The 23,109-nt window shown below is 37.0% G+C and overlaps 1 protein-coding gene across 1 annotated transcript in view; it reads left to right on the forward strand.

Moving 5' to 3' along the window:
• Positions 1-23,109, forward strand: part of ADAMTS3 (ADAM metallopeptidase with thrombospondin type 1 motif 3) — a 279,272-nt gene that overhangs the window by 13,167 nt on the left and 242,996 nt on the right. The window contains exon 3 of the mRNA XM_026446914.2: positions 8,514-8,920. Coding sequence (XP_026302699.1) covers positions 8,514-8,920 — 407 coding nt within the window. The remainder of the gene's footprint in view (positions 1-8,513; positions 8,921-23,109) is intronic.

Consider the following 23,109-nt stretch of genomic DNA (forward strand, 5'->3'; position numbering starts at 1 on the left):
CCTTCCTTCCTTCCTTCCTTCCTTCCTTCCTTCCTTCCTTCCTTCCTGTAGTGTACACTAAGGCTATGTATTAGTCTGTTCTCATACTGCTCTTAGGTTGGTGCAAAAGTAATTGTGGGTTTTGCCATTGATGTAAAGAATTACCTGAGACTGGGTAATTTATGAAGAAAAGAGGTTTAATGGAATCACAATTCCACAGGCGATACAGGAGGCATGCCAGGGGAGACCTCAGGAAAGTTACAGTCATCGTGGAAGGGTGAAGGGGAAGCAAGCACTTCTTCATGTGGCAGCAGGAGAGAGGGACCTAAGGAGAAAGTGCTACACATCTTTAAACAACCATATCTCATGAGAACTCATTCACTGTCACGAGACTAGCAAAAGGGAGGTCCACCCCCATGATTCAATCACCCCCACCAGGCTTCTCCTCTAACGTGTGGAGATTACAATTTGACGTGAGATTTCAGTGGGGACACAGATCCAAACCATATCAAGCATTTGAACACAGTTAAGGTATTATACTTCTGTCCCAAAGAGCTTATAGTTTCTGAAAGGATGAAACATAAGCATGTAACTCTTCTCCCACAGAGATTTTTAAAAAACTTTTGTACAGACATTGCTTTTGTTAAATGACTTGACAGGGAGTACTATGGAGGCTCAGGCCAGGAGGTCTGTACTCTGTGGATAAGTTACCAGGAAGGTTTCTTGGAAAAGATAGGGCTTGAGATAGGCCTTGGGGGCCAAATTCAGTTTGCCTTGGTGGAGAGAAAACAGCGGTCCTCTACTGTAGTGATGCTGCAGAGTGGGGCTGTGAAGGTGGGCATGCTTAAGCCAGGTCTTGTGAGCACGTTAGACAGAATGTTTCAGTAGGCTAATATGAGAGATGATATTGAAAAGAAATAAGGGGCAGAGTGCAGAGGGCTTTAAAATACAAAACCTACGTTTTTATTTGGGTTAAGTTACTTAGTCTCTGATTTTCTGTTTTCTACTTTATACAGATTTTGTGAATCTTTATCTTTTACCCTAAAGTATTTATGGTGAGCTATTGAGGCTAGTTAGATGGAATAACATAGTGACATTAATTGCCAGCATTTATTGAATATTTACTATGTGCCAGACAGTGTTGTTAGCACTGTGAATTGATTAGCTCATTGAAATTTTACAACAAGCCTATGAAGTTAATACTATTACCTGTAATTTACAGATAAGAACTAATGTAGTGACCCAAATCACTAAGGTAGTAAGTGGTAGAACCTAAGTATTTTCAATCTGGACCTTTAAAATAATTTTCCTTACAGCAATTTAGACAGTATTTTGGTATAATTTATATAACATTTAGTAGTGAGAAATTCTGTGTGGGGAATTTGGACTTGGTACTTGCAACTTTTCAGTGTGAGGTGATGAGATCTTAAAAGCGATTAGAAGAAAATGGGTTAGTTTGAGAGAAATTGCTAAAGAAAAAGCAGTAGGACTTGAATGATGTCATATAGGGGAAAGTTATAAGACATGTATAAAATAGCTCTCTAGCCTGATTTGGGAGAATCAGCACTTCATGAACAGAAATAGTGAAGTCAGGAGGACAAGCTAAATAGGTGAACATTCAGATTGGTTTAGATATATTAAGGATGAAGAGAGAGTAAGACAAGTTATTCTCAATACAGAACAGAGCCGTTCAGGTTATAGTTTAAGGGAACTTTTCTTTTAATCTATATTTATTGAGGGTTTACTATGTGCAGGGTATCATGCTAAAACACAGATATGTGTAAAGGGATAATGATTAAAGTTTGAAAACCACTTGGAAAATCTAACATGGTTGACATTAACATAGAAAGTAAAAAATGTTTAAGTGTATTGAAACAAAGAACACCGCCTCTTTTAAAGCTTTTGATGTGGGTTGTGCATATTAACTGCATATGTCTGCACAAATTTATATGCATATCACAAATACAGTCATGCACATATATATAAAAATGTGGTTATTTTACACAGTACAAGGAGGAAGAAGACATTACATCAAACTCTAGAGTGAGAAATTTAGATAAAAGAGAATTCTTTGGCAAGAAATTTTTTTACATTATAATTAGGCTGCCAGTGGAGATGTGACAACAGTTTGTCTTGGGGGTAGTTGAAGTTACTGAGGAGATCCTGAATAAAAAATACTCTGCTTGCTTGCTTAGCTTCTGAACAAGTTGAGAAATAGAAAAACTAAAGAGGTAGGTAAAAAGAAAATATCTTTTACAGAAAAGGCTGCAGTGGAGAATGAGGCTCCCACTTTTGACAAGCAAGTGCACTGGTTACCAATACTCCACCCTGTGCTTGTCAGGCCTCACCAGTCCAGAGCAGGGCTGCCCCTGGCTAAGGAGAACATGTATCCCTTATCAGGCTCATTCCCAGGAAGCAGAATGAGGAGGAGGTGCTGAGGTTTGCAAATTTCTTATGCTTCCCAGACTTCCCAACCACATAATTCACTCTTTTTCACCAGGAAGGGTGAGTGAAGGGATAGAGAGAAGCTTGGAGTACTCAGAGAAAAACCTTTCTTCAGAGAGCAGGAGCAGATTAAAGGCTCTCTACCACTAACTTGAGAAAAAATAATCCCATCTACTTGAGATGCCTGAACTGTAAGAAAGAGCAGAGATTAGGGACCCTGACTTTTGGCTCTTTTAAATTTTTGACCTGTATAGTTAAAATTCTGTGAATATCCAAAGAGGTTGCAGAGTGGGGGCTAATCTCCTGCTGCCTGCTCCTAAGAATGCGGAGCTCTGTGTCTGTCTTACAGGAGGTCTGTTTTAATGATTAGATCCATTTCTTGTTTTTGGTAGCTTAAAAGGTAAGACCTGGATACTAAGAAATGTTTGGTTTATAGGGCAGCAGGAACTGTGAGAAATATACACAAGCTTTGCAAGCAAAATTCTGGCTTTAGAGGTAAATGGCTTGTGCAGTTTGCCGTCATTAATGACTTGGTGATAAAATGACTATTTAGCCAAAAGAAGATGCCTGCTAATTTCACATACCCCTTCTGGCTCAAACTGCTCTCTTTCGTTCACTCATTTCTTCATTTCTTCATTCATGGATGTTTATTGAGTAACTTCAAGTTCTTTTTTAGGCAGTGGGGAAATGAGGTGAAGAGAACAGATAAAATCTCCTGCCTTCATGAAGTATATATGCTGGTAGATATAAAAATATATAAATAAATATATAAGTAAAATTTATAAGATGTCAGATGGTGACAAGATTTATGGAGAAAGATAAAACACAGAAGGGGAACAGAGAGTAAGATGGTTGCTGGTGGTCAGGAAAGACTTCACTGAGAGGGTCACATTAAAGCAAAGGTCTGAAGCAATTGAGAGACTAAGCCAGGCAGCTGAGAAGAAGATCCTTTGGCAGAGGAATCAGCAAGTACAAAAACTTTGAGATGTGAGAATCTCCAGCTTCAAGCCCTGGGACTTTGTGAGCCATTTTACTTTGAGTGGGATGAGTTTGAGGAGAAGAGTGATAAGATGTGACACTTTAATTATTCTGACTCTATTTTGAGGATAATCCATTAAGGGGAAGAGCAGAAGCAAGGAGAACAGTTTAGAAGCACATTCAAAATTGACATGATGATGGCTCGGACTACAGTAGTAGCAAGGAGGTAGTGAGGAGTGGTCAGAATCTGGATGTATATGGAAGCTAGGATCAACAAAATTGGTAAAAGATTGAGTTTGTAGTACATGAAGGGTTAAGGATGGTTTTAATCAAATTTTTGCTCTGAGTAACTGAAAGTATAGAGTTGCTACTTACTGACATGGGAAAGGAGGAGCAGATATGAGAGCAGAAAGATTGGGAGTGTACGTTTGGAAATGATAAGTTGAGGTGCCTTGTGAATATCTACATTGTAGGACTCCATAAGCAACTGGATTTACTAGAGAAAAGCTCACAGCTGAAACTGGGGCTGGAGATACACAATTGTGAAGGCATCCGGTCTTAAGATAGGAGGAGCTCACCAGCTCCAGAGGGCAGACACAGAAGAGAAGAGTCCATGGATCAGGTCTTGTGACATTTTATTGTTTCCAGGCCATGGAAACACTGGGACACCGGTAAAGGAGAATGAGAAGGTGAGACCAGTGAGGTAAGGAGAGAATGATGACCTGGAAGCTAAATAAAGAAAATATTTTGAGAAGGAAAGAAAAATAAACTGGGTCAGGTGCTCCTGATATGAAAAGTAAAAAGATCAATTCTTGGCCATTGACTTCAGCAACATGTGATCACTCGTGACTCCAAAAGAAACTAATTGGAATGTGTTCAAGAAGGAATAAGCATGGAAAGAGTGGAATTGGAGACATCTAATAGAGTCAATGTTCTGAAGCTTTTTGCCCTCAAGGGGAGTGAAAAAATTACCTAGAGGAAGGGGTGTCATCCAAAATATTTTTTTGTCAAAGATGGGAGATAGGATGTCAACTTCTTTATCTGTTGGTGGGAATGGTCTAGTTATGTGGGGAAACTTGATGAGGAAAGAGAGAGGACATTGCTGAAAAGGCAGTTGTTCTTGAAAAGGCAAGAAGGGCTAGAATGTTGTGCACTAGTAGAGGGTTTACTCTTAGATGAGATGCCAGACAATTCATCCATAGTACTAGGAGGGAGATGGACTATATGTGCACTGATAGCAGTGGGTTGTGGCTAAATCACTGCATTGGGTCATGTTTGAGTAATAAGCTACCCGTAATAGAATTTATAGTCCTCTGTGCCTGTGGAACTTATGGCCCACAAAAACCTTCACATACCTATTACTGTGGCCCCTCAGCCACCTCAGCTAACAATTTTATAGTTTCTAACTTTAAAGTTGAACTACAACATTATTTTAATGAGTGGCTAACTTACACTTAAATTAGTAATAGCTGATATTTATTGAATCTTCTACATGATCTTATGTAAAACTCTCACCAAACTTATGAAGTTGGAACTGTCACTAACTTCCAGTTAGCAGTTGAGGGAACAAGCCTAAGAGAAAATAAAGAATTTGCTGAAGATCCCAAGTGGACCCAACTTAATTGCTTTCTGACTCTGCAGTTCATTCAATAACCATAGGCTTTCCTGCTTTGTGAAAGTAGTTGGGCCTGTAAAATGTGAAAATTATAAGTGCAGTAAATGAACGTTGGATATAATTTGGTTTACTTCTGTGATTGTAATCTGAAATTAAAATGCTTTTGATTGTTTTGAGCTTCTGCCCCTCCTCCCAGTTTCTCCCTCCAAAACCTAGAAATTAAGAGTCTTTTGCAGAAATGTTTGATGCTATACTAGAGGAAAAATTGGTTGACTGGCTGCAGGTGGGTAGAACGTTGTAATTCTTGTGGTAGTTCTCTTTTATAAATCAGATCTTAAATTAGAATTTGACAGCAAGATGCTGCATCTATTCAGAAGTGAATGAGAGCATAGGAGCATGGGCTTCAGAGTCAAAATGATGAGAATTGGAATTTTCCTTTGGCTCTTTGCTTGTATGTGTCAAGCCTTCTAGGTCTGCTTTCTCATTTATAAAATAGGGGTTATAGGTTTTACCTACTGTGATTGTTGTATTAGAGATGATATATTCTCAAACACAAATCATAGAGCTTGGAGCTTTTTCTGCTAATAAATAGCAGGTGACTGGGTAGTTCCTTTGTCAGTTCCATTAACTACCACCCAGGAGATGGTAATCCAGAGGGTTGCCAATCATATCTTTTTCCTCATTACCTTAATTCCCAATAGAAAAATGGCTCATTCAAGCATTTAATTTAAGAAATGTTTAGGGAGGCCGAGGTGGGCGATTCACCTGAGGTCGGGAGTTCGAGACCAGCCTGACCCACATGGAGAAACTCCATCTTTACTTAAAAAAACAAACAAACACACATACACACACAAAATTAGCCTGATTTGGTGGCACATGTCTATAATCCCAGGTACTTGGGAAGGCTGAGGCAGGAGAATTGCTTGAACTTAGGAGGTGGAGGTTGCGGTGAGCCGAGTTCGCACCATTGCACTCCAGCCTGGACAACAAGAGCAAAAACTCTGTCTCAAAAAAAAAAGAAAGAAATGTTTATTATGTGTACTTTTTAGAAATGATTTATTATTTAGCATTAGAGAAAATAAAGCTTTATAGAAACATACCATTCTTATTTTGAATAAAAATTTAGAACATATTACCTGACAGTGGAAAAATGGAACATACATCTAGGATGTATGGCTTACTGTATGTATAAGCCGCTGAGTATCCTCTTGGGTATGAAGAAGCCTCCCTGTATTTTTCTAAATGTTCTTGTTCTCTAGTCACTTAATCCAGGCATCAGTACAATATACAGATTTAGACTTTAGTTGTGTGAATTCCCTTCAGTGAAATTGGGAAATCCATACACTGAAATTAAGCACTGCTTCCTCTTTCCCTTGAAACAGTCAACCGATGGTTAGAGAAAAAGCCATCACTGAGATTATTGGGACAGCCAGACACTCATGGGCCTGGACAATGTGTCTTGTAAGTCAGTGTGTGTAGCAGCTTAGACAAGGCCAATGTTCTCTGGTTACCTGTATTACTAACTTAATATGCATCAAACAAATCCAACTGACAAGACACCCTGACACATAAAAAATCTTGTATGATGATATTGGGAGTACCAAGTTGAGTGGGGAGTTATTTATCTTTAAGACATTTATAGTTAATTTGGGCTAGATTTTGTCAGTACACATACAAGAGCTTGATTCCTCTCCTTACTTTGGAAACTTTCCACTCTTGTCACTCTGCACCCGTGACAATTGTGCTCATTCTCTTAAATGTTGAGTTGTTTTTTCTCTCTAAACTAGAGTTTATAAAAGTATTCACCATGGAGGAAGACTAAATCTTCCTCACAACCTTCTTGGAAGGCCAAGTCTGTGTTTCTGCTGGTGCCTAGTCTAGTTCAGCAGGGATTGCACTGTCTGGCCACCAGTTTTGGAATCAGGCTTCACTTGACTCATACTACAGTCCTCACTACTTCTTTGGCTAGTAAATATTTACAAGTGTTTCTTGTATTCATTTAATAAAATGAGATAGTTCATTTAAATACATTGGTAATTTTAACAGGCATAATTATAACAAACATGCACAGAAAGAATTAATATGTTGCACAAGTAAACACCTTTATTTGTCTTCTGGTATTTCACATATTGCCTGAGGTTTTTAAAAAGCAGGAAAATAATGAAAACAGTGATTCTGCAAGAATACTTTATGAGCATAAGATGTAGGTTCCTTTACAGATCTCATGCTCTAAATACATTATTGGATGACAAAACTTGTGATTTCCATAGGTGAGGAGTTTTTGTGAATCATATCATTTTTTAGGGCACTCTAACACACTATAGGATTAGCGTAAGGCTAGAATTGTGAAAGTGGGAAACATTTTAGTTCATGTTTTTAGTTTTCTCTTCCTATGCCGCCGCCTTTTTTTTTTTTTTTTTTTTTTTTTAACCTTACTGCCCTGCTGCTTATTTCCTTCTCTAGTATCCATTGTCCTGTGGTCTTAAAATCATTCCTATAATGGTTCCTGTAATCTGTTCTCTTTCCCAAGGGTGTTTGCATTTTGATAGACAAAATAGTCATATTTGGCTAAGCCAGGGGAATTAAGTGCTAATTGTGAAATTCAGCGTAACATGTAAGTGGCTACCCATATTGTAAGGTGGGTCCCAAATACACTTTTGTATTCAAATAGATATCTGTCCCACTTAAGGAATAAGGCACAAAATGAGAATACTGTTCCCTCTTGACTAACTGGTACCTGCATATTTGATTTAAAGACTATTATGTCTTCTTTACCCATTCTTCTAGTTTTCTAAAAATGGAGGTTTATGGAGGAAAGCATGGTAGGATAGAATATATGGGCTTAGGAGTAACACTTGGATTTATATTCAGGCTTTGCAGTTGTTTGACCTTGGATATAGGACCTCCTACCCCTAAATCTCAGTTTTCTCACCTGTGAAGTATGGTTGTTAGGGTTGTTATGGTGGAAAAAATGTGTAAAAATTACAGCATTGTAAGCTACAGTATATACATTACAGACTCATGTAATGTAGTTATTGTAATTAGTCTAAATTCCAGGATTTCTACAGGGAAAAAATGAAAACAATCAGAATTTTTTTTTTTTTTTTACATAATAACCTTGTTAAAAGTTTTTAGCAGATGCCAGTTATGCCAATAATAAATTAATTGAGGGTATGCCTTGATTTTAAGCAAGCCATTTATAGTTTATGGACACATTATATTTGTGTTTGCAAATGTGTTAATGAGATGTGAATATTTACAATGTAATTTTAATACTGTTTTAATTTAAAAATGGCTCATTGAACACAGGGTTACTTAAGTGTGTTTGAGAAATGATTTTTGTTCTCAAAATTTTATATTTATGAGCTGATTCAGGAATGTCTATATTATGCACATTGAGGTATGGTCTTGTGAGGTGGGCACTTTTTGTCCGTGTTATGTTCTCCTGTGTTCTCTTATTATGCAGGGTTTGACAATTCCGTTTTTTACCCCACAGATTTACCAATAAAGAGATATAGAGAGTATGAGCTGGTGACTCCAGTCAGCACAAATCTAGAAGGACGCTATCTCTCCCATACTCTTTCTGCGAATCACAAAAAGAGGTCAGCGAGGGACGTGTCTTCCAGCTCTGAGCAGTTGTTTTTTAATATCACAGCATTTGGAAAAGATTTTCATCTGCGACTAAAGCCCAACACTCAACTAGTAGCTCCTGGGGCTGTTGTGGAGTGGCATGAGACATCTCTGGTGCCTGGGAATATAACCGATCCCATTAACAACCATCAGCCAGGAAGTGCTACGGATAGAATCCGGAAAACAGAGCCTTTGCAGACTAACTGTGCTTATGTTGGTGACATCGTGGATATTCCAGGAACCTCTGTTGCCATCAGCAACTGTGATGGTCTGGTAAGGCTCCTTCCGTTTTGGGCATATGAGTTTGCAGGTGCTGGGAGTGCAGCCATGGCTTCTGCATAGTTTGGAAGGTGGAGATGGAAAGGAGGCTTCATTGTTATGTTACATTTTAAGTTCAGAAAAAGACACTAGAAAGCATTTTGCTGTCAAAGATGTGTATTTTGGCTTGTGACAATTTTGTTTCTTGGAATAATGTGAAGACGACATTATTCCAAGAAACGAAAGACAAATATTTAAGCATTTTTTTTGGTTAATATTTTTCCTTGTATTACATTTGAGGATTTTATTTCCTTATTTTGTTTGAAGTGTTCTGAAAACTTTCCAAAAAAGCATAGGTTCCTTCAAAATGACAGTATTTTACTCCTTATGTGGAAACTTTGGATGTCTTCATAAAGAAAATATTTTGAAAGTATTATTTAGCTTCCTTACAGAATGCTAACGTGGGAAATGAGCAGATTCTGTCAGAATTTGTCCAAATAGCATTACTTTATGAACACAAGGTGCAATACTTTCTGTGTGGTGGCTTTGATTTTTCATTTTCAAATTCAATACCCATATGTTGCTTTTCAGTTTTGTGGTTGAGGTCAATAGTAACCAGCCCTACTGTACATACTCTGTAGAGGTGAACTGTTTTTATTTGTTTTGTATCTCCAGTTGTTATTTGAAAGGCGTGTTAGTGTTTACGCCACTTCCATATACAGCTGATTCCAAGTCTTTGTTACAAAAGAGCAACCATTTTTATTTCTGTGGTTATCAGGCTGCTGTTTCTTGGGAGGTCAGAGCTGTTACTTTTGTTTTGTCACTGCTTCCCGGAGTTCTCAAAATATTTCTTTCATTCCTGATTATAATTATTCTATAATACCTTGGCTGATCCTCCTGTGATACCTTGAATATTCTGCCGTTGTCCTCTTTATGCATAACTTCAACCCAATGGAGTTAAGATACAATGTTTTACCAAGTGCTGGTGAGTTCATCATGTTTTAGTTTATTTTTGCAAGCTTGTACTGACTCTTGATGTTCTGTAGGATTGTAAAAACCAGCACAGAGAACTGTGTGGCATGCATGCAGCAGGTCCACTTCTGCAACATGAACACCGCTAGTTTAGGATTATACTTCACAGTTGGTGCTGGACTAGCTTCTAGGGTTCCAAGCCATAAAGAATCTCTCAGATTCCTCTCATTCTGCATAAAATGTTGAATAGAACTGGATTAACTTAAATCATTGAATAAAAACAATAAGAAAGTACTTTCTAGAAGACTAAACAAGATTCAAGATATTGACTCAGAGAGCTATGATTCAATACTAAGACATAAAAGGAAATAAATTATATAAAATATATTAACATTTTTAAGTACACCATCTTGAGTATAGATCTTAATTTAGTGTTATTTTAAAATTTTATAGCATAAGAAATTATTTAATTTTTATTTCCTCGATTAAGATTTGAAACTTGGGATATTGGCTTGAAAATCAGTTTAGGGCAGGCAAAAGGCAAGGAAATCATTTTAATGCATTATTGCAGTGATTTTTAAACCTGATCAGATAATCAGTGTTTTTCTTACTGTACATGTCAAATTATTTAATCATAGATATAGAAATATAGGGCAATAGCAAGTTGATACAAGGAAGAGGAAAATAGATATGAAATATGAATGGAAATGATTTAATTTCTCATTTTTAAGATACGGTGTTAACTATGTCATGTATAGGTCAGTGTAATATATGTGTGTATGTGTGTGTGTATAAAACTTGTACAAGTATTCATTTGCTCCATTCTTTGATCCATTAACTAATAAATTTAAAAAATTTGCAGGAAGCTGGTTATGGGCACTATTCTGGGCACTGTGAAATAGTGAAAGAAATAATCATGGTTACACCCTCAAGGAGCTCAGAAATGTAAAGTTTTGCCATAGAATGTAAGTTTCCAAAATGTTTGGTAAAAGAACACACACACACACACACACACGTAAAATATATGTAAATATTTATATAATTATATATAATTAAATATATAACTTTTATATATTTATTTTATATAGTATATGAATTATGTTTACTTTAAATTATGATTAAAGAAGGTATCTTCTGGAGAGATTTTATGAATGGAACATAATTTTTCAGCAGAAAGAAGTGGCCCAGACGTTGAGTTTGATCAGGAAAAGGGTGGGTCTGGCCTTATTAGGCAGTGCTGAGGATCTGGACGTGCACAAATGGAAGCCTTTTCTAGAGTTTCCAGCTCATAGCAGCTGTGTGCTAGGAGGAAGAAAGCAGATGGTGCAGAATCAGAAGCAGGCTTAGGAAAGCAGATCAATAAACTGAGGGAAAACACAGTAGTTGCTTCATTGAGTTGTGGAGGATTTCTTAAAATTGAAGAATTGCTTTGAACCGGATAAACCTTTAGAAGAGATCATTTCAAAGTTTAATTGGTGAGAATGAGATTGTGGATAAATGTGGCTGATCAGCAGGTGCCTGAGTCCTTTAACTGGCTATGTGTAGGGATTTAGGCTTGGCCTTCTTGACGTTACGGAGGGAAGCATGGATACTGAGATAACATCGATGCCAGAGAATTAACCTGATGGCATATAAAGCCATTGTCTTGGAAGGCTCTGGGGTTATAATAAAATCCAAGTTGTCTTAATAGAATGTATATCCCCTTCTGGCCTAAAAATACGGATGAGAAAATCTCTGCCCATCGAGTATAGCTAGTTAAAGCCATTGAAACCCTACCTGCATGGGAAATTTAATCAATTTCATTAGATTAATATTGGACTGGCATAGAAGGAATTCTAGTGATTCAATTTTCTACATGTGTTCTTTGAAGCTGTTGCACGTAGGAAGTAGCTGCAGGTATTTACTCCTCACTAAGTTGGGAAATGCATGGCAAGACCCTCTCCATGAGTGAAATTTCTTCTCTTTTTCTCTTCTGCTGCTTTGTCAGATGCTCTGTGAGTTTGAAATGGGCAGCACGCCAGATATATTTAACAGAATGATTAATTTAATTAAAAAACCCCAGTGCTACTGAAGTGTGCTACGTAGACTCAGGTTTGTGACAAGACAAATACCAATAGTGAGGCGAAGTGTTTAGGAACTTTTATAGCAATTTTGACAGTTAATGTATGTCTGTTGGGTCTAATAATACCAGTTTTAAAAATGGGTTGGCGTTTTCTGTCTTTTTTCACTTTATTCTAGTAGTTAGTTTTTAATGCATCGAATTGTATTTATTTTATATGTACAAAAATACCAGTCTGGAACTGACTGGGGAGATAAACTGTTTCTTCACCATAGATAGTTTGAGAAACAGGCAGTGACACTTAGCTGATTTCGCCCACTCTGGACATCAGAAATGTAACTGAAATCACCTATTCCAGGTAATTGTATGAAATGATCGCATGAAAGGCAATTTAACATTGGCTTTATCAAAGAGGACAGAAGGATGCCTTGAGTGACGTATGGAGCTATGGCCTGGAATATGATCTAGACATAGATATTACTCAATGAGTTTCTGAAATCAACAGGATTTCCTGTACAAAGGAATTGACAATGCTTCCTACCCAGTGTGAACAATCAAGAACAATGTCTTTTTCTGTCTAGCATTAACCCTTTCCTGTTCTCAGTCAATATTATCATGTATACATGACTGCTAATCCTTTACCAATTACAGCTTTATCCTTGCTCTAGTCTGCCCTAATTATAGGTAAGAATTATTGAGATATTCAATCGCAGAACTGTCCCCACTTTCTGACAGCATCCAATCTAGAAAAATGCCCTACTTCTTTAGACTTTTCTCAGAATTACCCAACCAAAGCCCAAATGCTGTTAATAATAGGTTCTTTTCAACAGTCTCTTACTGAGATGCTCATGGTTCCCTCTGCTGTGCGTTCTCCATCTCAGCAACGTGTAATAAACCCAGCTTCTTAACTAAAGTTGTGCTTCTGGTGATCTTTGGCTAGAGGGTGTTGATATGCTTTTCCTCTCTACTTCTACACCTTTGAAATGAGAATCTGGTGGTCAGGAGTCATGACAATGGCAGGCATTTTACACACTTCTTGGGAAGACACTTCTGGCTGAGAATCCCAGATGAAAATAGATTTCTCCCACAGAGTTCTGGTATTTACTCTCTAATACCATAAAATCTCCCCTGTGAGTAGTGGCAACTCACAGTCATATTTTGTGGTCTACAATTTGCCAAAATAAAGGTTTTTTGGTTAGTAGGCTTTATGTGATGTGTTTCATAATCTAAAGAAACTGGATTTTTCTCAACTTGCTAGAGCAGTATCGCCTTGCTAATTCCTCTGGACTGTCATCAGAGGGAACTGGTTGTGAGTGGAAGAACTGACTAGCTAATGGCTCTACTGGGTTACCTAGCTCAGTGATTTCCTTGTGGGCTGATTTTAAGATCAAGGGGGTTTATCTAGGACAGAGGTTTTTAAAGTTTTTTTTTTTTTAATGTTTGTAATTCTTCCTTCAAATGAAATCACTAGAGATTATCTAATAAAATAGAGTGTAAATTGGATAAACTCAGGAAAGGTCTGGTCAAAATACTCTCCCTCCTGCCTTGTCCTCAGTTCACACCACTGTTGGGCTCCCTGAGGCATCTAACAGAGATCTTAACTGGTAGGGTAGGGGTTTTTCGAAGCTTGACGTTCACAATTTGGGAACTATAAAGAGAGCCTCTCTTCTAAAACATCTGACAGTCACATCTGGTTAATATCAGAGACATTTTATCTTTGTTGGAATTTGAGCAGGACTAAATGAAGTCTTTGTGGGCAATTGCAAAGTTACAAGGAAAATAGCCCTAGTTACCTGCCTTAAGACTTTTGCTCTGTGATTTGATCCCTTCAAAAACATAATCTTGCCATGCCTATTTTAGTAAGTCAAGCTGCAGAGGCACTTTTTTAAAAAGTCCATTTAAAAAAGTATTATGAACCAGTATACCTATAATTGAGAACATTTGACTGGTGATTATGAGCTGTGATACAGCTTGATCTGGTAAATGAAATGTTTGATACTAAAAATAGGCAATAAGTTTTTAGCTATTTATAGTGGATTTAGAAAAGAAAGTTTTTGAGGGCTGATTTTGACATGTTGACATTTGCATATCGGCTTTAATGAGAGAACTTGATCTGAAGACCTGTTGCCTCTCACCTCTTCCTCCCATGGAAGATATCCACAGAAGGTGTTGTGTGTGTTATTGATGAGACAGAAGAGATAGCTGTGCCTTCATGGATTACATGCTGATTTGAGACCTTAGAAGGTCTGAAGAATAAAGGACTGAAGCAATGTTTCACCTGCAGGTACCAACACCAGGCTATTTTGGCAATGCAGAATTGGAAGACGCTTAAAGCCCTCATACCCTTTAATTTCCAGGGAGTAGGAACAAAGCAGCAGACATTGGCCCCTTTCAGAATGAAGAATGATGAGAGTCCTCCAGTTTAATTAGTCTGGAAGAACCAGTGTTGACCTCATTGCTATCTTCCTGAGGTGTGGTCAAGCAGTGGCCCCTCGAGAGCTGATGGAATGTACCTAGTTTTGTGTGCTTGCCTATGCCAGGTTTGAGCTATTGGATACATCATCCACCTTTCCTCCTTCTTCAAATAGGCAGGCAGTTTATGCTTATTCAGGATGAAGGGGGAAGGTTTGGCATAGTGCTTGATCATTTTCACATCTCATGTCTAATTTTCATATGGCTAGAATCATATATATGTCAAGCCTTTTTCATTTTTTAAAATCTATATTTCTCTTTTGTGACTAATTATCTTATATAAAGAATATCCAAGGATGTGATCTTGGATTAAAGTAGAAAACCAAAAAAAAAAAAATCAAAAGTGTTTTCAAATTTAAATAATATTTTTAATAATATTTATTTGTAGTTAAATTAAATTATTCATGTTTATTTATTACTATAAGTACCACCTAGTCACAGTTTGTTCTTTTTTATACATCAATTTGATTATAGTTTTTCCCAAATATCTCTTCTTTGATATAGTAATTTTTAAAAATTAAATTAAAGATGGTTAAAAATTAGGGAAAATTGCACATTTCTTTTTGGATAGATCTGGACAAACAGAAAATAAAAGAGGCATGGGAAGTACTTTTTCTTTCTATTGTTGGCCTGAAAAGTAATGCTTTCTATTCTTTTCAATGCCATGAAAACCATGATGTCATTATAACTAATGAAAGTTTTTGAAGATACTAAAGAAATGCTTTAAGGACTGTGAAAATATTGCTTGAGCACATCTGAAATATTTTCTTCTGGGTAAATTATAATTAAAACAAGAACAAAAGCACAGCACAGAATTGATATGGTGCCTTTGTATGTAATCATGCCCTGAGGTCACAGCCTCCTTGAAAACTAAAGTCAGCCTCAAGGTTTGACTTAAGAATCCTCAGTTCTAGAAATCCTGATCCAAGTTAAAGCATTTTGAAGCACTACTATTAAGTTGTTAAACTGATTGCTGTGGTAACTGAGATTGGTCAAGTGTAACTCTTGTCTTCAAAGAGTACTGGAAATAAATTAAGCTGTATGATTTAACACTATTAGAAATATAGAGAGATTCATCAGAAATACAATTTAAAAGGGAGACTTCACTGTTGTCACTCTATAACAATGAAATTGCGAAAAAAAGGGGTTGAAAAATCAATTTTGTTTTTTATTAAGGTAGACTGAATTCTCTGCCTCTAAAACAAGACGTTTGAAACACTTTGTTTTCAAAAGAGTTGATTAATTTTTGAGCAATACTAGACTACTACTAAATGTATGAAGAGATTATTATTAATTTTATGGTGCTTTGTCGTCCTAAATAGGTATCAGTAAACAGATTCAGATCTTCCATAATTTCTGAAAATTCTCATGTATTGATTGAAGAAACAGTAATATATAATTGAACTGAGATCTAACTCCAGATTCAGTCATACTGAAAAATAAGACATATATATATTAGCCTGACAGGTTTTGAGATGTACTATCTAGATTGTAATAGCCTACTTTTTCTTCCAGTATTTTTTGTGATAAAATACACATAACATAAAATGTACTGTCTTAATCATGTTTTAAGTATACAGTTCAGTGGTGTTAAGTACATTCATATGCTTGTGCAACCATCACTATCATCCATCTCCAGAATTATTTTCATTTTATTAAACTGAAATGCTATGCCTATTAAGAAATTACTTTCCATTTCTACCTCCTTATAGCCTCTGACAATCACCATTCTACTTTTTGTTTCTATAATTTTGACTTCTCTAAATACTTCATATAAGTGGAATCATATAATATTTTTCATTTTGTGACTAGTTTATTGCATTTAGCATAATGTCCTTAAATTTCATCCATTTTGAAGCATATGTCAGAATTTCCTTACTTTGTAAGGCTGTATAATATCCCATTGTATGTATGTATCACATTTTATGTATTCATTTATCTCTTGTTATATAACTTGGATTGCTTTCACACTTTAGATACTGTGAATAATGCTGCCATTAACATGAGTGTACACATATCTTTTCAAGACTGTGTGTTCAGTTCAGTTGAATTTATCCCCTGAAGTGATACTGCTGGATCATATGGTCATTCTATTTTTAATTTTTGGAAAGAAATTGCCATACTGTTCCCCATGGTAGCTGTGTTAGTTCATCGTTACACTGCTGATGAAGATACACTTGAGACTGAGTAATTTTCAAAAGAGAGAGGTTTATATGTTATTCCTCTTAGTTCCTTAAAGTAGACCTGTTCAGACATGTGATAAGTTAGTACAAGTTTATTTTGGTGCAAAATAATTTAGAAATTTATCAATAGTTTTTCATAATACACATTTTCCATGAACATTTTGAAGTTTCCTCTTAATACTTGCTTATTTATACTGCAAATCCTATTTTGAAATTGAGAAAATATTTTAATGATGATGTGCTTTCTCACACATATATCTTTCTGAGAGAAAGAGACACCATGAAAAGCAAATGTGTGTATCATTACCAGCAGCAGCAGAAGAAGAAAAGAAAGAACAACAAAATCTGTATGTTTCCAAATAAGTAAAGTTTTTAAGTGAAATAAAAAAACTGGAAATAAGACTGTTGAGACCTTGGTTCTAGTGGATGTTGTGTTTCTAATTCTGGTCTGTTCATCTCCAGCTGATATTTTAGAGTGTCTGAAGCACTTTTTGTCTATCCCAATCAGAACTTTATTATGTAGGACAGAAATGAGAAAAGGAAGTCATGGGTCATACTTTGGAGTTTGCCTCCCAAGTATCTCTTTCCTCATTTATTTACACATGTAGTCACATTCATTAGGAAAATCAGAAAAACTATGAAAAGAAGTTTCTAGTATCTGAAATTCTGGTCCAGAATGGTATACAGGTAGAACAGAACACAATTTATTGTCAAACTATGATTTTTTGTTAATAATGGATTGACAGTGATAACAATAAAATAATGACAACAATAGTTAACATTTGTTTTATACTTCTTAGGATGAGACATGTATTTCACATGTATTAGTTTATTCATTTCCACAACAACCTGGTATATTAGGTGCAGTAATTATCCATGTTTAAGGAAAGTTTAACCATAAAATTTACCTATTTTACTAGAATACTTTCTGATTAAAAGTTAATAATTTTAACTACAATTAAATTTGAGTAGTAATTCTAAATATGAATACATACACGGAGCAAATAACATTTAGGGTATAAGTCCATTTTCATGTTGCTATGAAGAAATAACTAAAACTGGGTTAATTTATAAAGAAAAGGAAGTTTAATGGACTCACAGTTCCACATGGCTAGGGAGGCCTCACAATCATGGTGGAAGGCAAAGGAGGAACAAAGTCACACCTTACATGGTGGCAGGCAAGAGAACATGTGCAGGAGAACTGCCCTTTGTGAAACCATCAGATCTCATGAGACATATTCACTACCACAAAAACAGCATGGGAAAAACCCATCCCCATGATTCAATTACCTCTCACTGAGTACCTCCCATGACATGTGGGGATTAGGGGAGCTATAATTCAAAATGAGATCTAGGTGGTAACACAGCCAAACCATATCATTCTACCCTGGCCCCTGCCAAATCTCATGTCCTCACATTTCAAAAGCAATCATGCCTTCCCAACAGTCCCCCAAAGTCTTAACTTATTTCAGATAAGCTCAAAAGTCCACAGTCCAAAGTCTCATCTGAGACAATGCAAGTCCCTTCCGCCTATGAGCCTATAAAATCAAAACAAGTTAGTTACTTCCTACATACAATGTGGGTATAGGCATTGGGTAAATACAGACATTCCAAATGGGAGAAATTGGCCGAAAACAAAGGGGCAACAGGGCCCATGCCAGTTCGAAATACAGCAGGGCAGTCAAATTTTAAAGCTCCAAAATGAATTCCTTTGACTCCAGGTCTCGCATCTGGGTCACGCTGATGCAAGAGCTGGTTTCCCATGGTCTTGGGCAGCTCCAACCCCTGTGGCTCTGCAGGGTACAGCCTTTCTCCCAGCTGCTATCATGGGCTGGTGTTGAGTGTCTGCAGCTTTTCCAGGCATATAGTGTAAGCTGTTAGTGGATATACCACGCTGGGGTCTGGAGGACGGTGGCCCTCTTCTCACAGCTCCACTAGGTGGTACCCCAGTAGGGACTCTGTGTAGGGGCTCCCACCTGACATTTCCCTCCTGCACTGCCCTAGCAGAGATTCTCTATGAGAGTGCTGCGCCTGCAGCAAACTTCTGCCTGGACATCCAGGCATTTCCATACATCCTCTGAAATCTAGGTGGAGGTTCTCAAACCTCAGTACTTGACTCGTGTACACCTGCAGGCTCAACACCATGTGGAATCTGCCAAGGCTTGGGGCTTGCACCCTCTGAAGTCATGGGCCATGCTTGACCCCTTTTAGTCATGGCTGGAGCATCTGGGATGCAGGCCATGAGTCTCTAGACTGCACACAGCGTGACAACCCTGGGTCTGGCCCATGAAACCATGTTTTCCTCCTAGAACTCTGGGAATGTGATGGTAGGGGCTGCTGTGACGACCTCTGACATGCCCTGGAGACATTTTCCCCATTGTTTTGGGGATTAACATTTGGCTCCTTGTTATTTATGCAGACTTCTACAGCTAGCTTGAATTTCTTCTCAGAAAATGGTATTTTCTTTCCTATCTCATTATCAGGCTGCAAATTTTCCAAATTTCTGTGCTCTGCTTACCTTATAAAACTGAATGCCATTAACAACATCCAAGTCACCTCTTGAATGCTTTGCTGCTTAGAAATTTCTTCCAGCAGATACCTGAAATCATGTCTCTCAAGTTCAAAGTTCCACAAATCTCTAGGGCAGGCTGAAAATGCTGCCAGTCTCTTTGCTAAAACATAACAAGAGTCACCTTTGCTCTAGTTTCCAGCAAATTCCTCATCTCCATCAGCTTGGCTTTCATTGTCCATATCATTATCAGCATTTTGGTCAAAACCATTCAACAAGTCTCTAGGAAGTTGCAAACATTCCCACATTTTCCTGTTGTTTTCAACTGTCCCAATCTCTGCCTGTTACCCAGTTCCAAAGTTGCTTTCACATTTTTGGGTATCTTTTCAGCAGCACCTGACTGTGTTAGTCCATTTTCATGCTGCTGATACAGATGTACCTGAGACTGGGTAATTTACAAGAGAAAGAAGCTTAACTGGACTCACAGTTTCATGTGGCTGGGGAAGCCTCACAATCATGGCAGAAGGCAAGGAGGAGCAAGTCACATCTTAAGTGGATGGCAGCAAAGAGAGAGCTTATGCAGGCAAACTGCCATTGTTTAAAACTATCAGATCTCGTGAGAATCATTCCCTATCAGGAGAACAGCATAGGAAAGACACATCCCCATAATTCAATCACCTCCCATTAGGTTCCTCCCATGACATGTGGGAATTGTGGGAATTACAGTTCAAGATGAGATTTGGGTGGGGACACAGCCAAAGCACATCAGTAGCTATACCATTTTGCATTCCTACCAACAGTGCACAGAGTTTGAGTTTTTTCACACACTGGTTATTTTCTGTTTTTTTTTTATAGTGGCCATCCTAAAGGTTGTGAGGTGGGTGGTGTCTTATTATAGTTTTGAGATGCATTTCCCTAATGGTTAGTGAAGTTGAACATCTTTTCATGTGCCTGTTGGCCACTTGTATATTTTCTTTGGAGAAATGTCTACTGAAGTCATTTGCTCATTTTTGAATCTGGTTGTTTTGTGTTGTTGAGTTTTAGGAGTTTATATATTCTAGATATTAATCTCTTATCAGATATATGGTTTGCAAGTGTTCTCTTCCTTTCTGTGTGTTGCCTTTTTACTCTGTTAATAGTGTCTTTTGATACACAAAAGCCTTTTTATTTTCATAAAGTCCAATTTATTTTTTTCTTTTGTTCCCTGTGCCTTTGATGTGAGATCAATTGCAAAATTCAATGTTGTGAAGCTTCTGCCATATATATATATATATTTTTTTTTTTAAACAAGAGTTTTTAGTTTTATGTCTGACATTTGGGTCTTTGATCCATTTTGCATTAATTTTTGTGTATATTGCTAGGTAAGGATCCAGCTTTATGCCTTGGGCATGTGGATATCAAGTTTTCCCAGCTCCATTTGTTGAAAAGGCAGTCTTTTCTCAATTGAATGGTCTTGGCACCCCTTTTGGAAATCATTTGACCATATATGCAACAGTTTATTTGCATATATTCTAATCCACTGCTGCATATGTTTATCTTTAGGCTAATATAACACTATTTTGATTACTGTAGCTTTGTAATAAGTTTTGTTATCAGGAAGTGTGAGTCCTCCAGCTTTATGGTTTTTTTTTCAGGTTTGTTTTGGTGATTTGGGTTCCTGTGAGATTCTGTATGAAATTTAAGATGGGTTTTTCAACTTCAACCAAAAGAAGTCTTTGGTATTTATTTCAGAAGGTATACTGGTAATGAACTCTTTCAGCCTGTATTTATCTAGAAATATCTTCTCCCTCAATTTTGAAGGGATGTTTTGCCAAATTAGGATTCTTGGTGTACAATTTTTTTTTTCTCTTGGCATTCTGAATACATCAGTCCACTCCCTCTGGAATCTATAAGTTTCTGTTGAGAAATCTGCTGATTATCTTGAGGATCCCTTGTATGTGATGAATCATTTCTCTCTTTGTCTTTGTCTTTCAACAATTTAATTACAATGTATCTTGGTGTTAGTCTCTTTGAATTCATGCTACTTGGAGTTTATTGAGCTTCTTATATGTTTATATTTATGTCTTTCATCAAATTTGGGAAGTTTGTAGCTATTATTTCTTCAGGTATTTTCTTTGCTTCCTCCTTTTTCTCTTCTCTTTCTGGATTTCTCACAATATGTGTGTTGGTCTGCTTAATGGTGTTCCACGGGTCCTTCAGGCTCTGTTCACTTTCCTTCAATCTTTTTTCTTTCTCAGACTTGGTATTTCCATGGTCCTACCTTCAAGTTTAATAATTTTTCTGCCTTCTCAAATCTGCCTTTGAATTCCTGTAGTGAATTTTCCAGTTCAGTTAGCTTCCTTTTCAACTCCAGAATTTCTTTTTGGTTTCTTTCTTTCTGTCTTTCTTGATATTTTCATTTCTTTGCATATACCACTTTTTTGACTTTCTCCATGTGTGTCTTAGTTCTTTAAACATCTTTAAGACAGTTGTTTTAAAGTATTTATCTAGTAGATCTGCTACTACTGCCACTAGGTCTTATTTAAGAATGGTGTCTATTGTTTTTTTCTTTTCCTTTGAATGGACCATACTTTTCTGTTCCTTTGTGCTCCTTGTGATTTTTGGTTTTAAACTGAGCTTCTGAACCTAATAGTGTTGTATCTCTCGAAATCAGATTTCCTCCCATTCCTCAAGGCTTGCTGTTTGCTTTGTTGTTGTTGCTGTTTATTTGTTTATAGTTGTTGTAGGCTGCCTCTTTTCCAAAGATTAGGCTGAACTGTAAACTTAAGGTCTTCTCAGATCTTCTGTGAGCCTGTGCCTTTCCCGGAGCATGCACAATGACTTTCAAATTTTTCTTGTATATGTAGTTGCTTTTGACTATCCTAGTATTCAGTCTCTGGTTCACAAAAGGAGAAAAAGAGAAAAATGAAAAAAAAAAAAAAAGCTATCTCTTTAAATACCCTAAAAATCATTTCAGTCAGATGAGGAGGGGTTTGCAACAATGGAGGGAGTAACAAAAAAGGCTGTCACTCTTTATCTAAATCTCCATGATCAGAAGCATCAGTGATCAGGGCATGAATCCCAGATATTTGGAGAACAAGGCCCTTTCTGCCCACATTGGCTCCTGCAAGTTATATGCAAGCTGCTCTAGAAATATGTGCATAGCTGCCTGCCCCAGGGCCGAGGGTTGGGGTACTGGTAACTGCTACTGTACTAAGAGCTGAAGTTGACTAAAGTTAACTGTAATTTATTATTTGAGTCTTCCCCTGGAAGTGATAAGCCTTCAGTAGACTATAGAGTTCCAAAATTCTATCATCAGACAGATTCTGCAGTGGGGAAATTCTTGGTGCTTCCTATTCTATCGCCTTTTTAGAATCTTACCTGTTACATTTTAATTTTATAAAATGTTTAGAATATATTAAATTGGGGTTTCTTAGTGGGAATAATCAATAAACACGAGTGAAAACGAATAGTGGCCAAATTATTCTGAGTTATGATACTTTGGGAGAGTTCAGTTTTAAAAAAATTAAGTACCATTGATGACAAATGTCAAACCTTTTGTAAAATGGTCGAAGGAAAGGACTCATGTTGGGATTGATCACAGTGCTGTTTTAGAATTAGACAAACTTGGACTCTAGTTCCAGTTCTATCATTTACCAGCCTCAGGACCTTGAGCAAGTTATTTAACCTTGCTAAGGTCTCTTTCCTTCAGTAAAATGGGGAAAGCAATGCTTTTTGGATTAGGGCGTTACCAAGAGCATTAATGCATCTCCCACACAGCCTGGCCCTTAGGAAATCAGCGTTACTGAAATCCTCTTCTTTTTCCATTTACAATGATTTATTTTAGCATTTTGTGATTAATAATAATAATGATTAAGTTTGCAAAATAAGATATGCTGCAGTAACCCAATTTGGCCTGTGAGTCAGGTTGTGGAAAATATAGTCGTCCACGGAATTTTAACATTGGTGAAACTCCTTATAATTTTAAGATAACCTTTTCTATGTCATGTATGGCTCCTTTAACATCGTC

This window comes from Piliocolobus tephrosceles, chromosome 3 (genome assembly GCF_002776525.5).
Source record: "Piliocolobus tephrosceles isolate RC106 chromosome 3, ASM277652v3, whole genome shotgun sequence".
NCBI lineage: Eukaryota > Metazoa > Chordata > Mammalia > Primates > Cercopithecidae > Piliocolobus > Piliocolobus tephrosceles.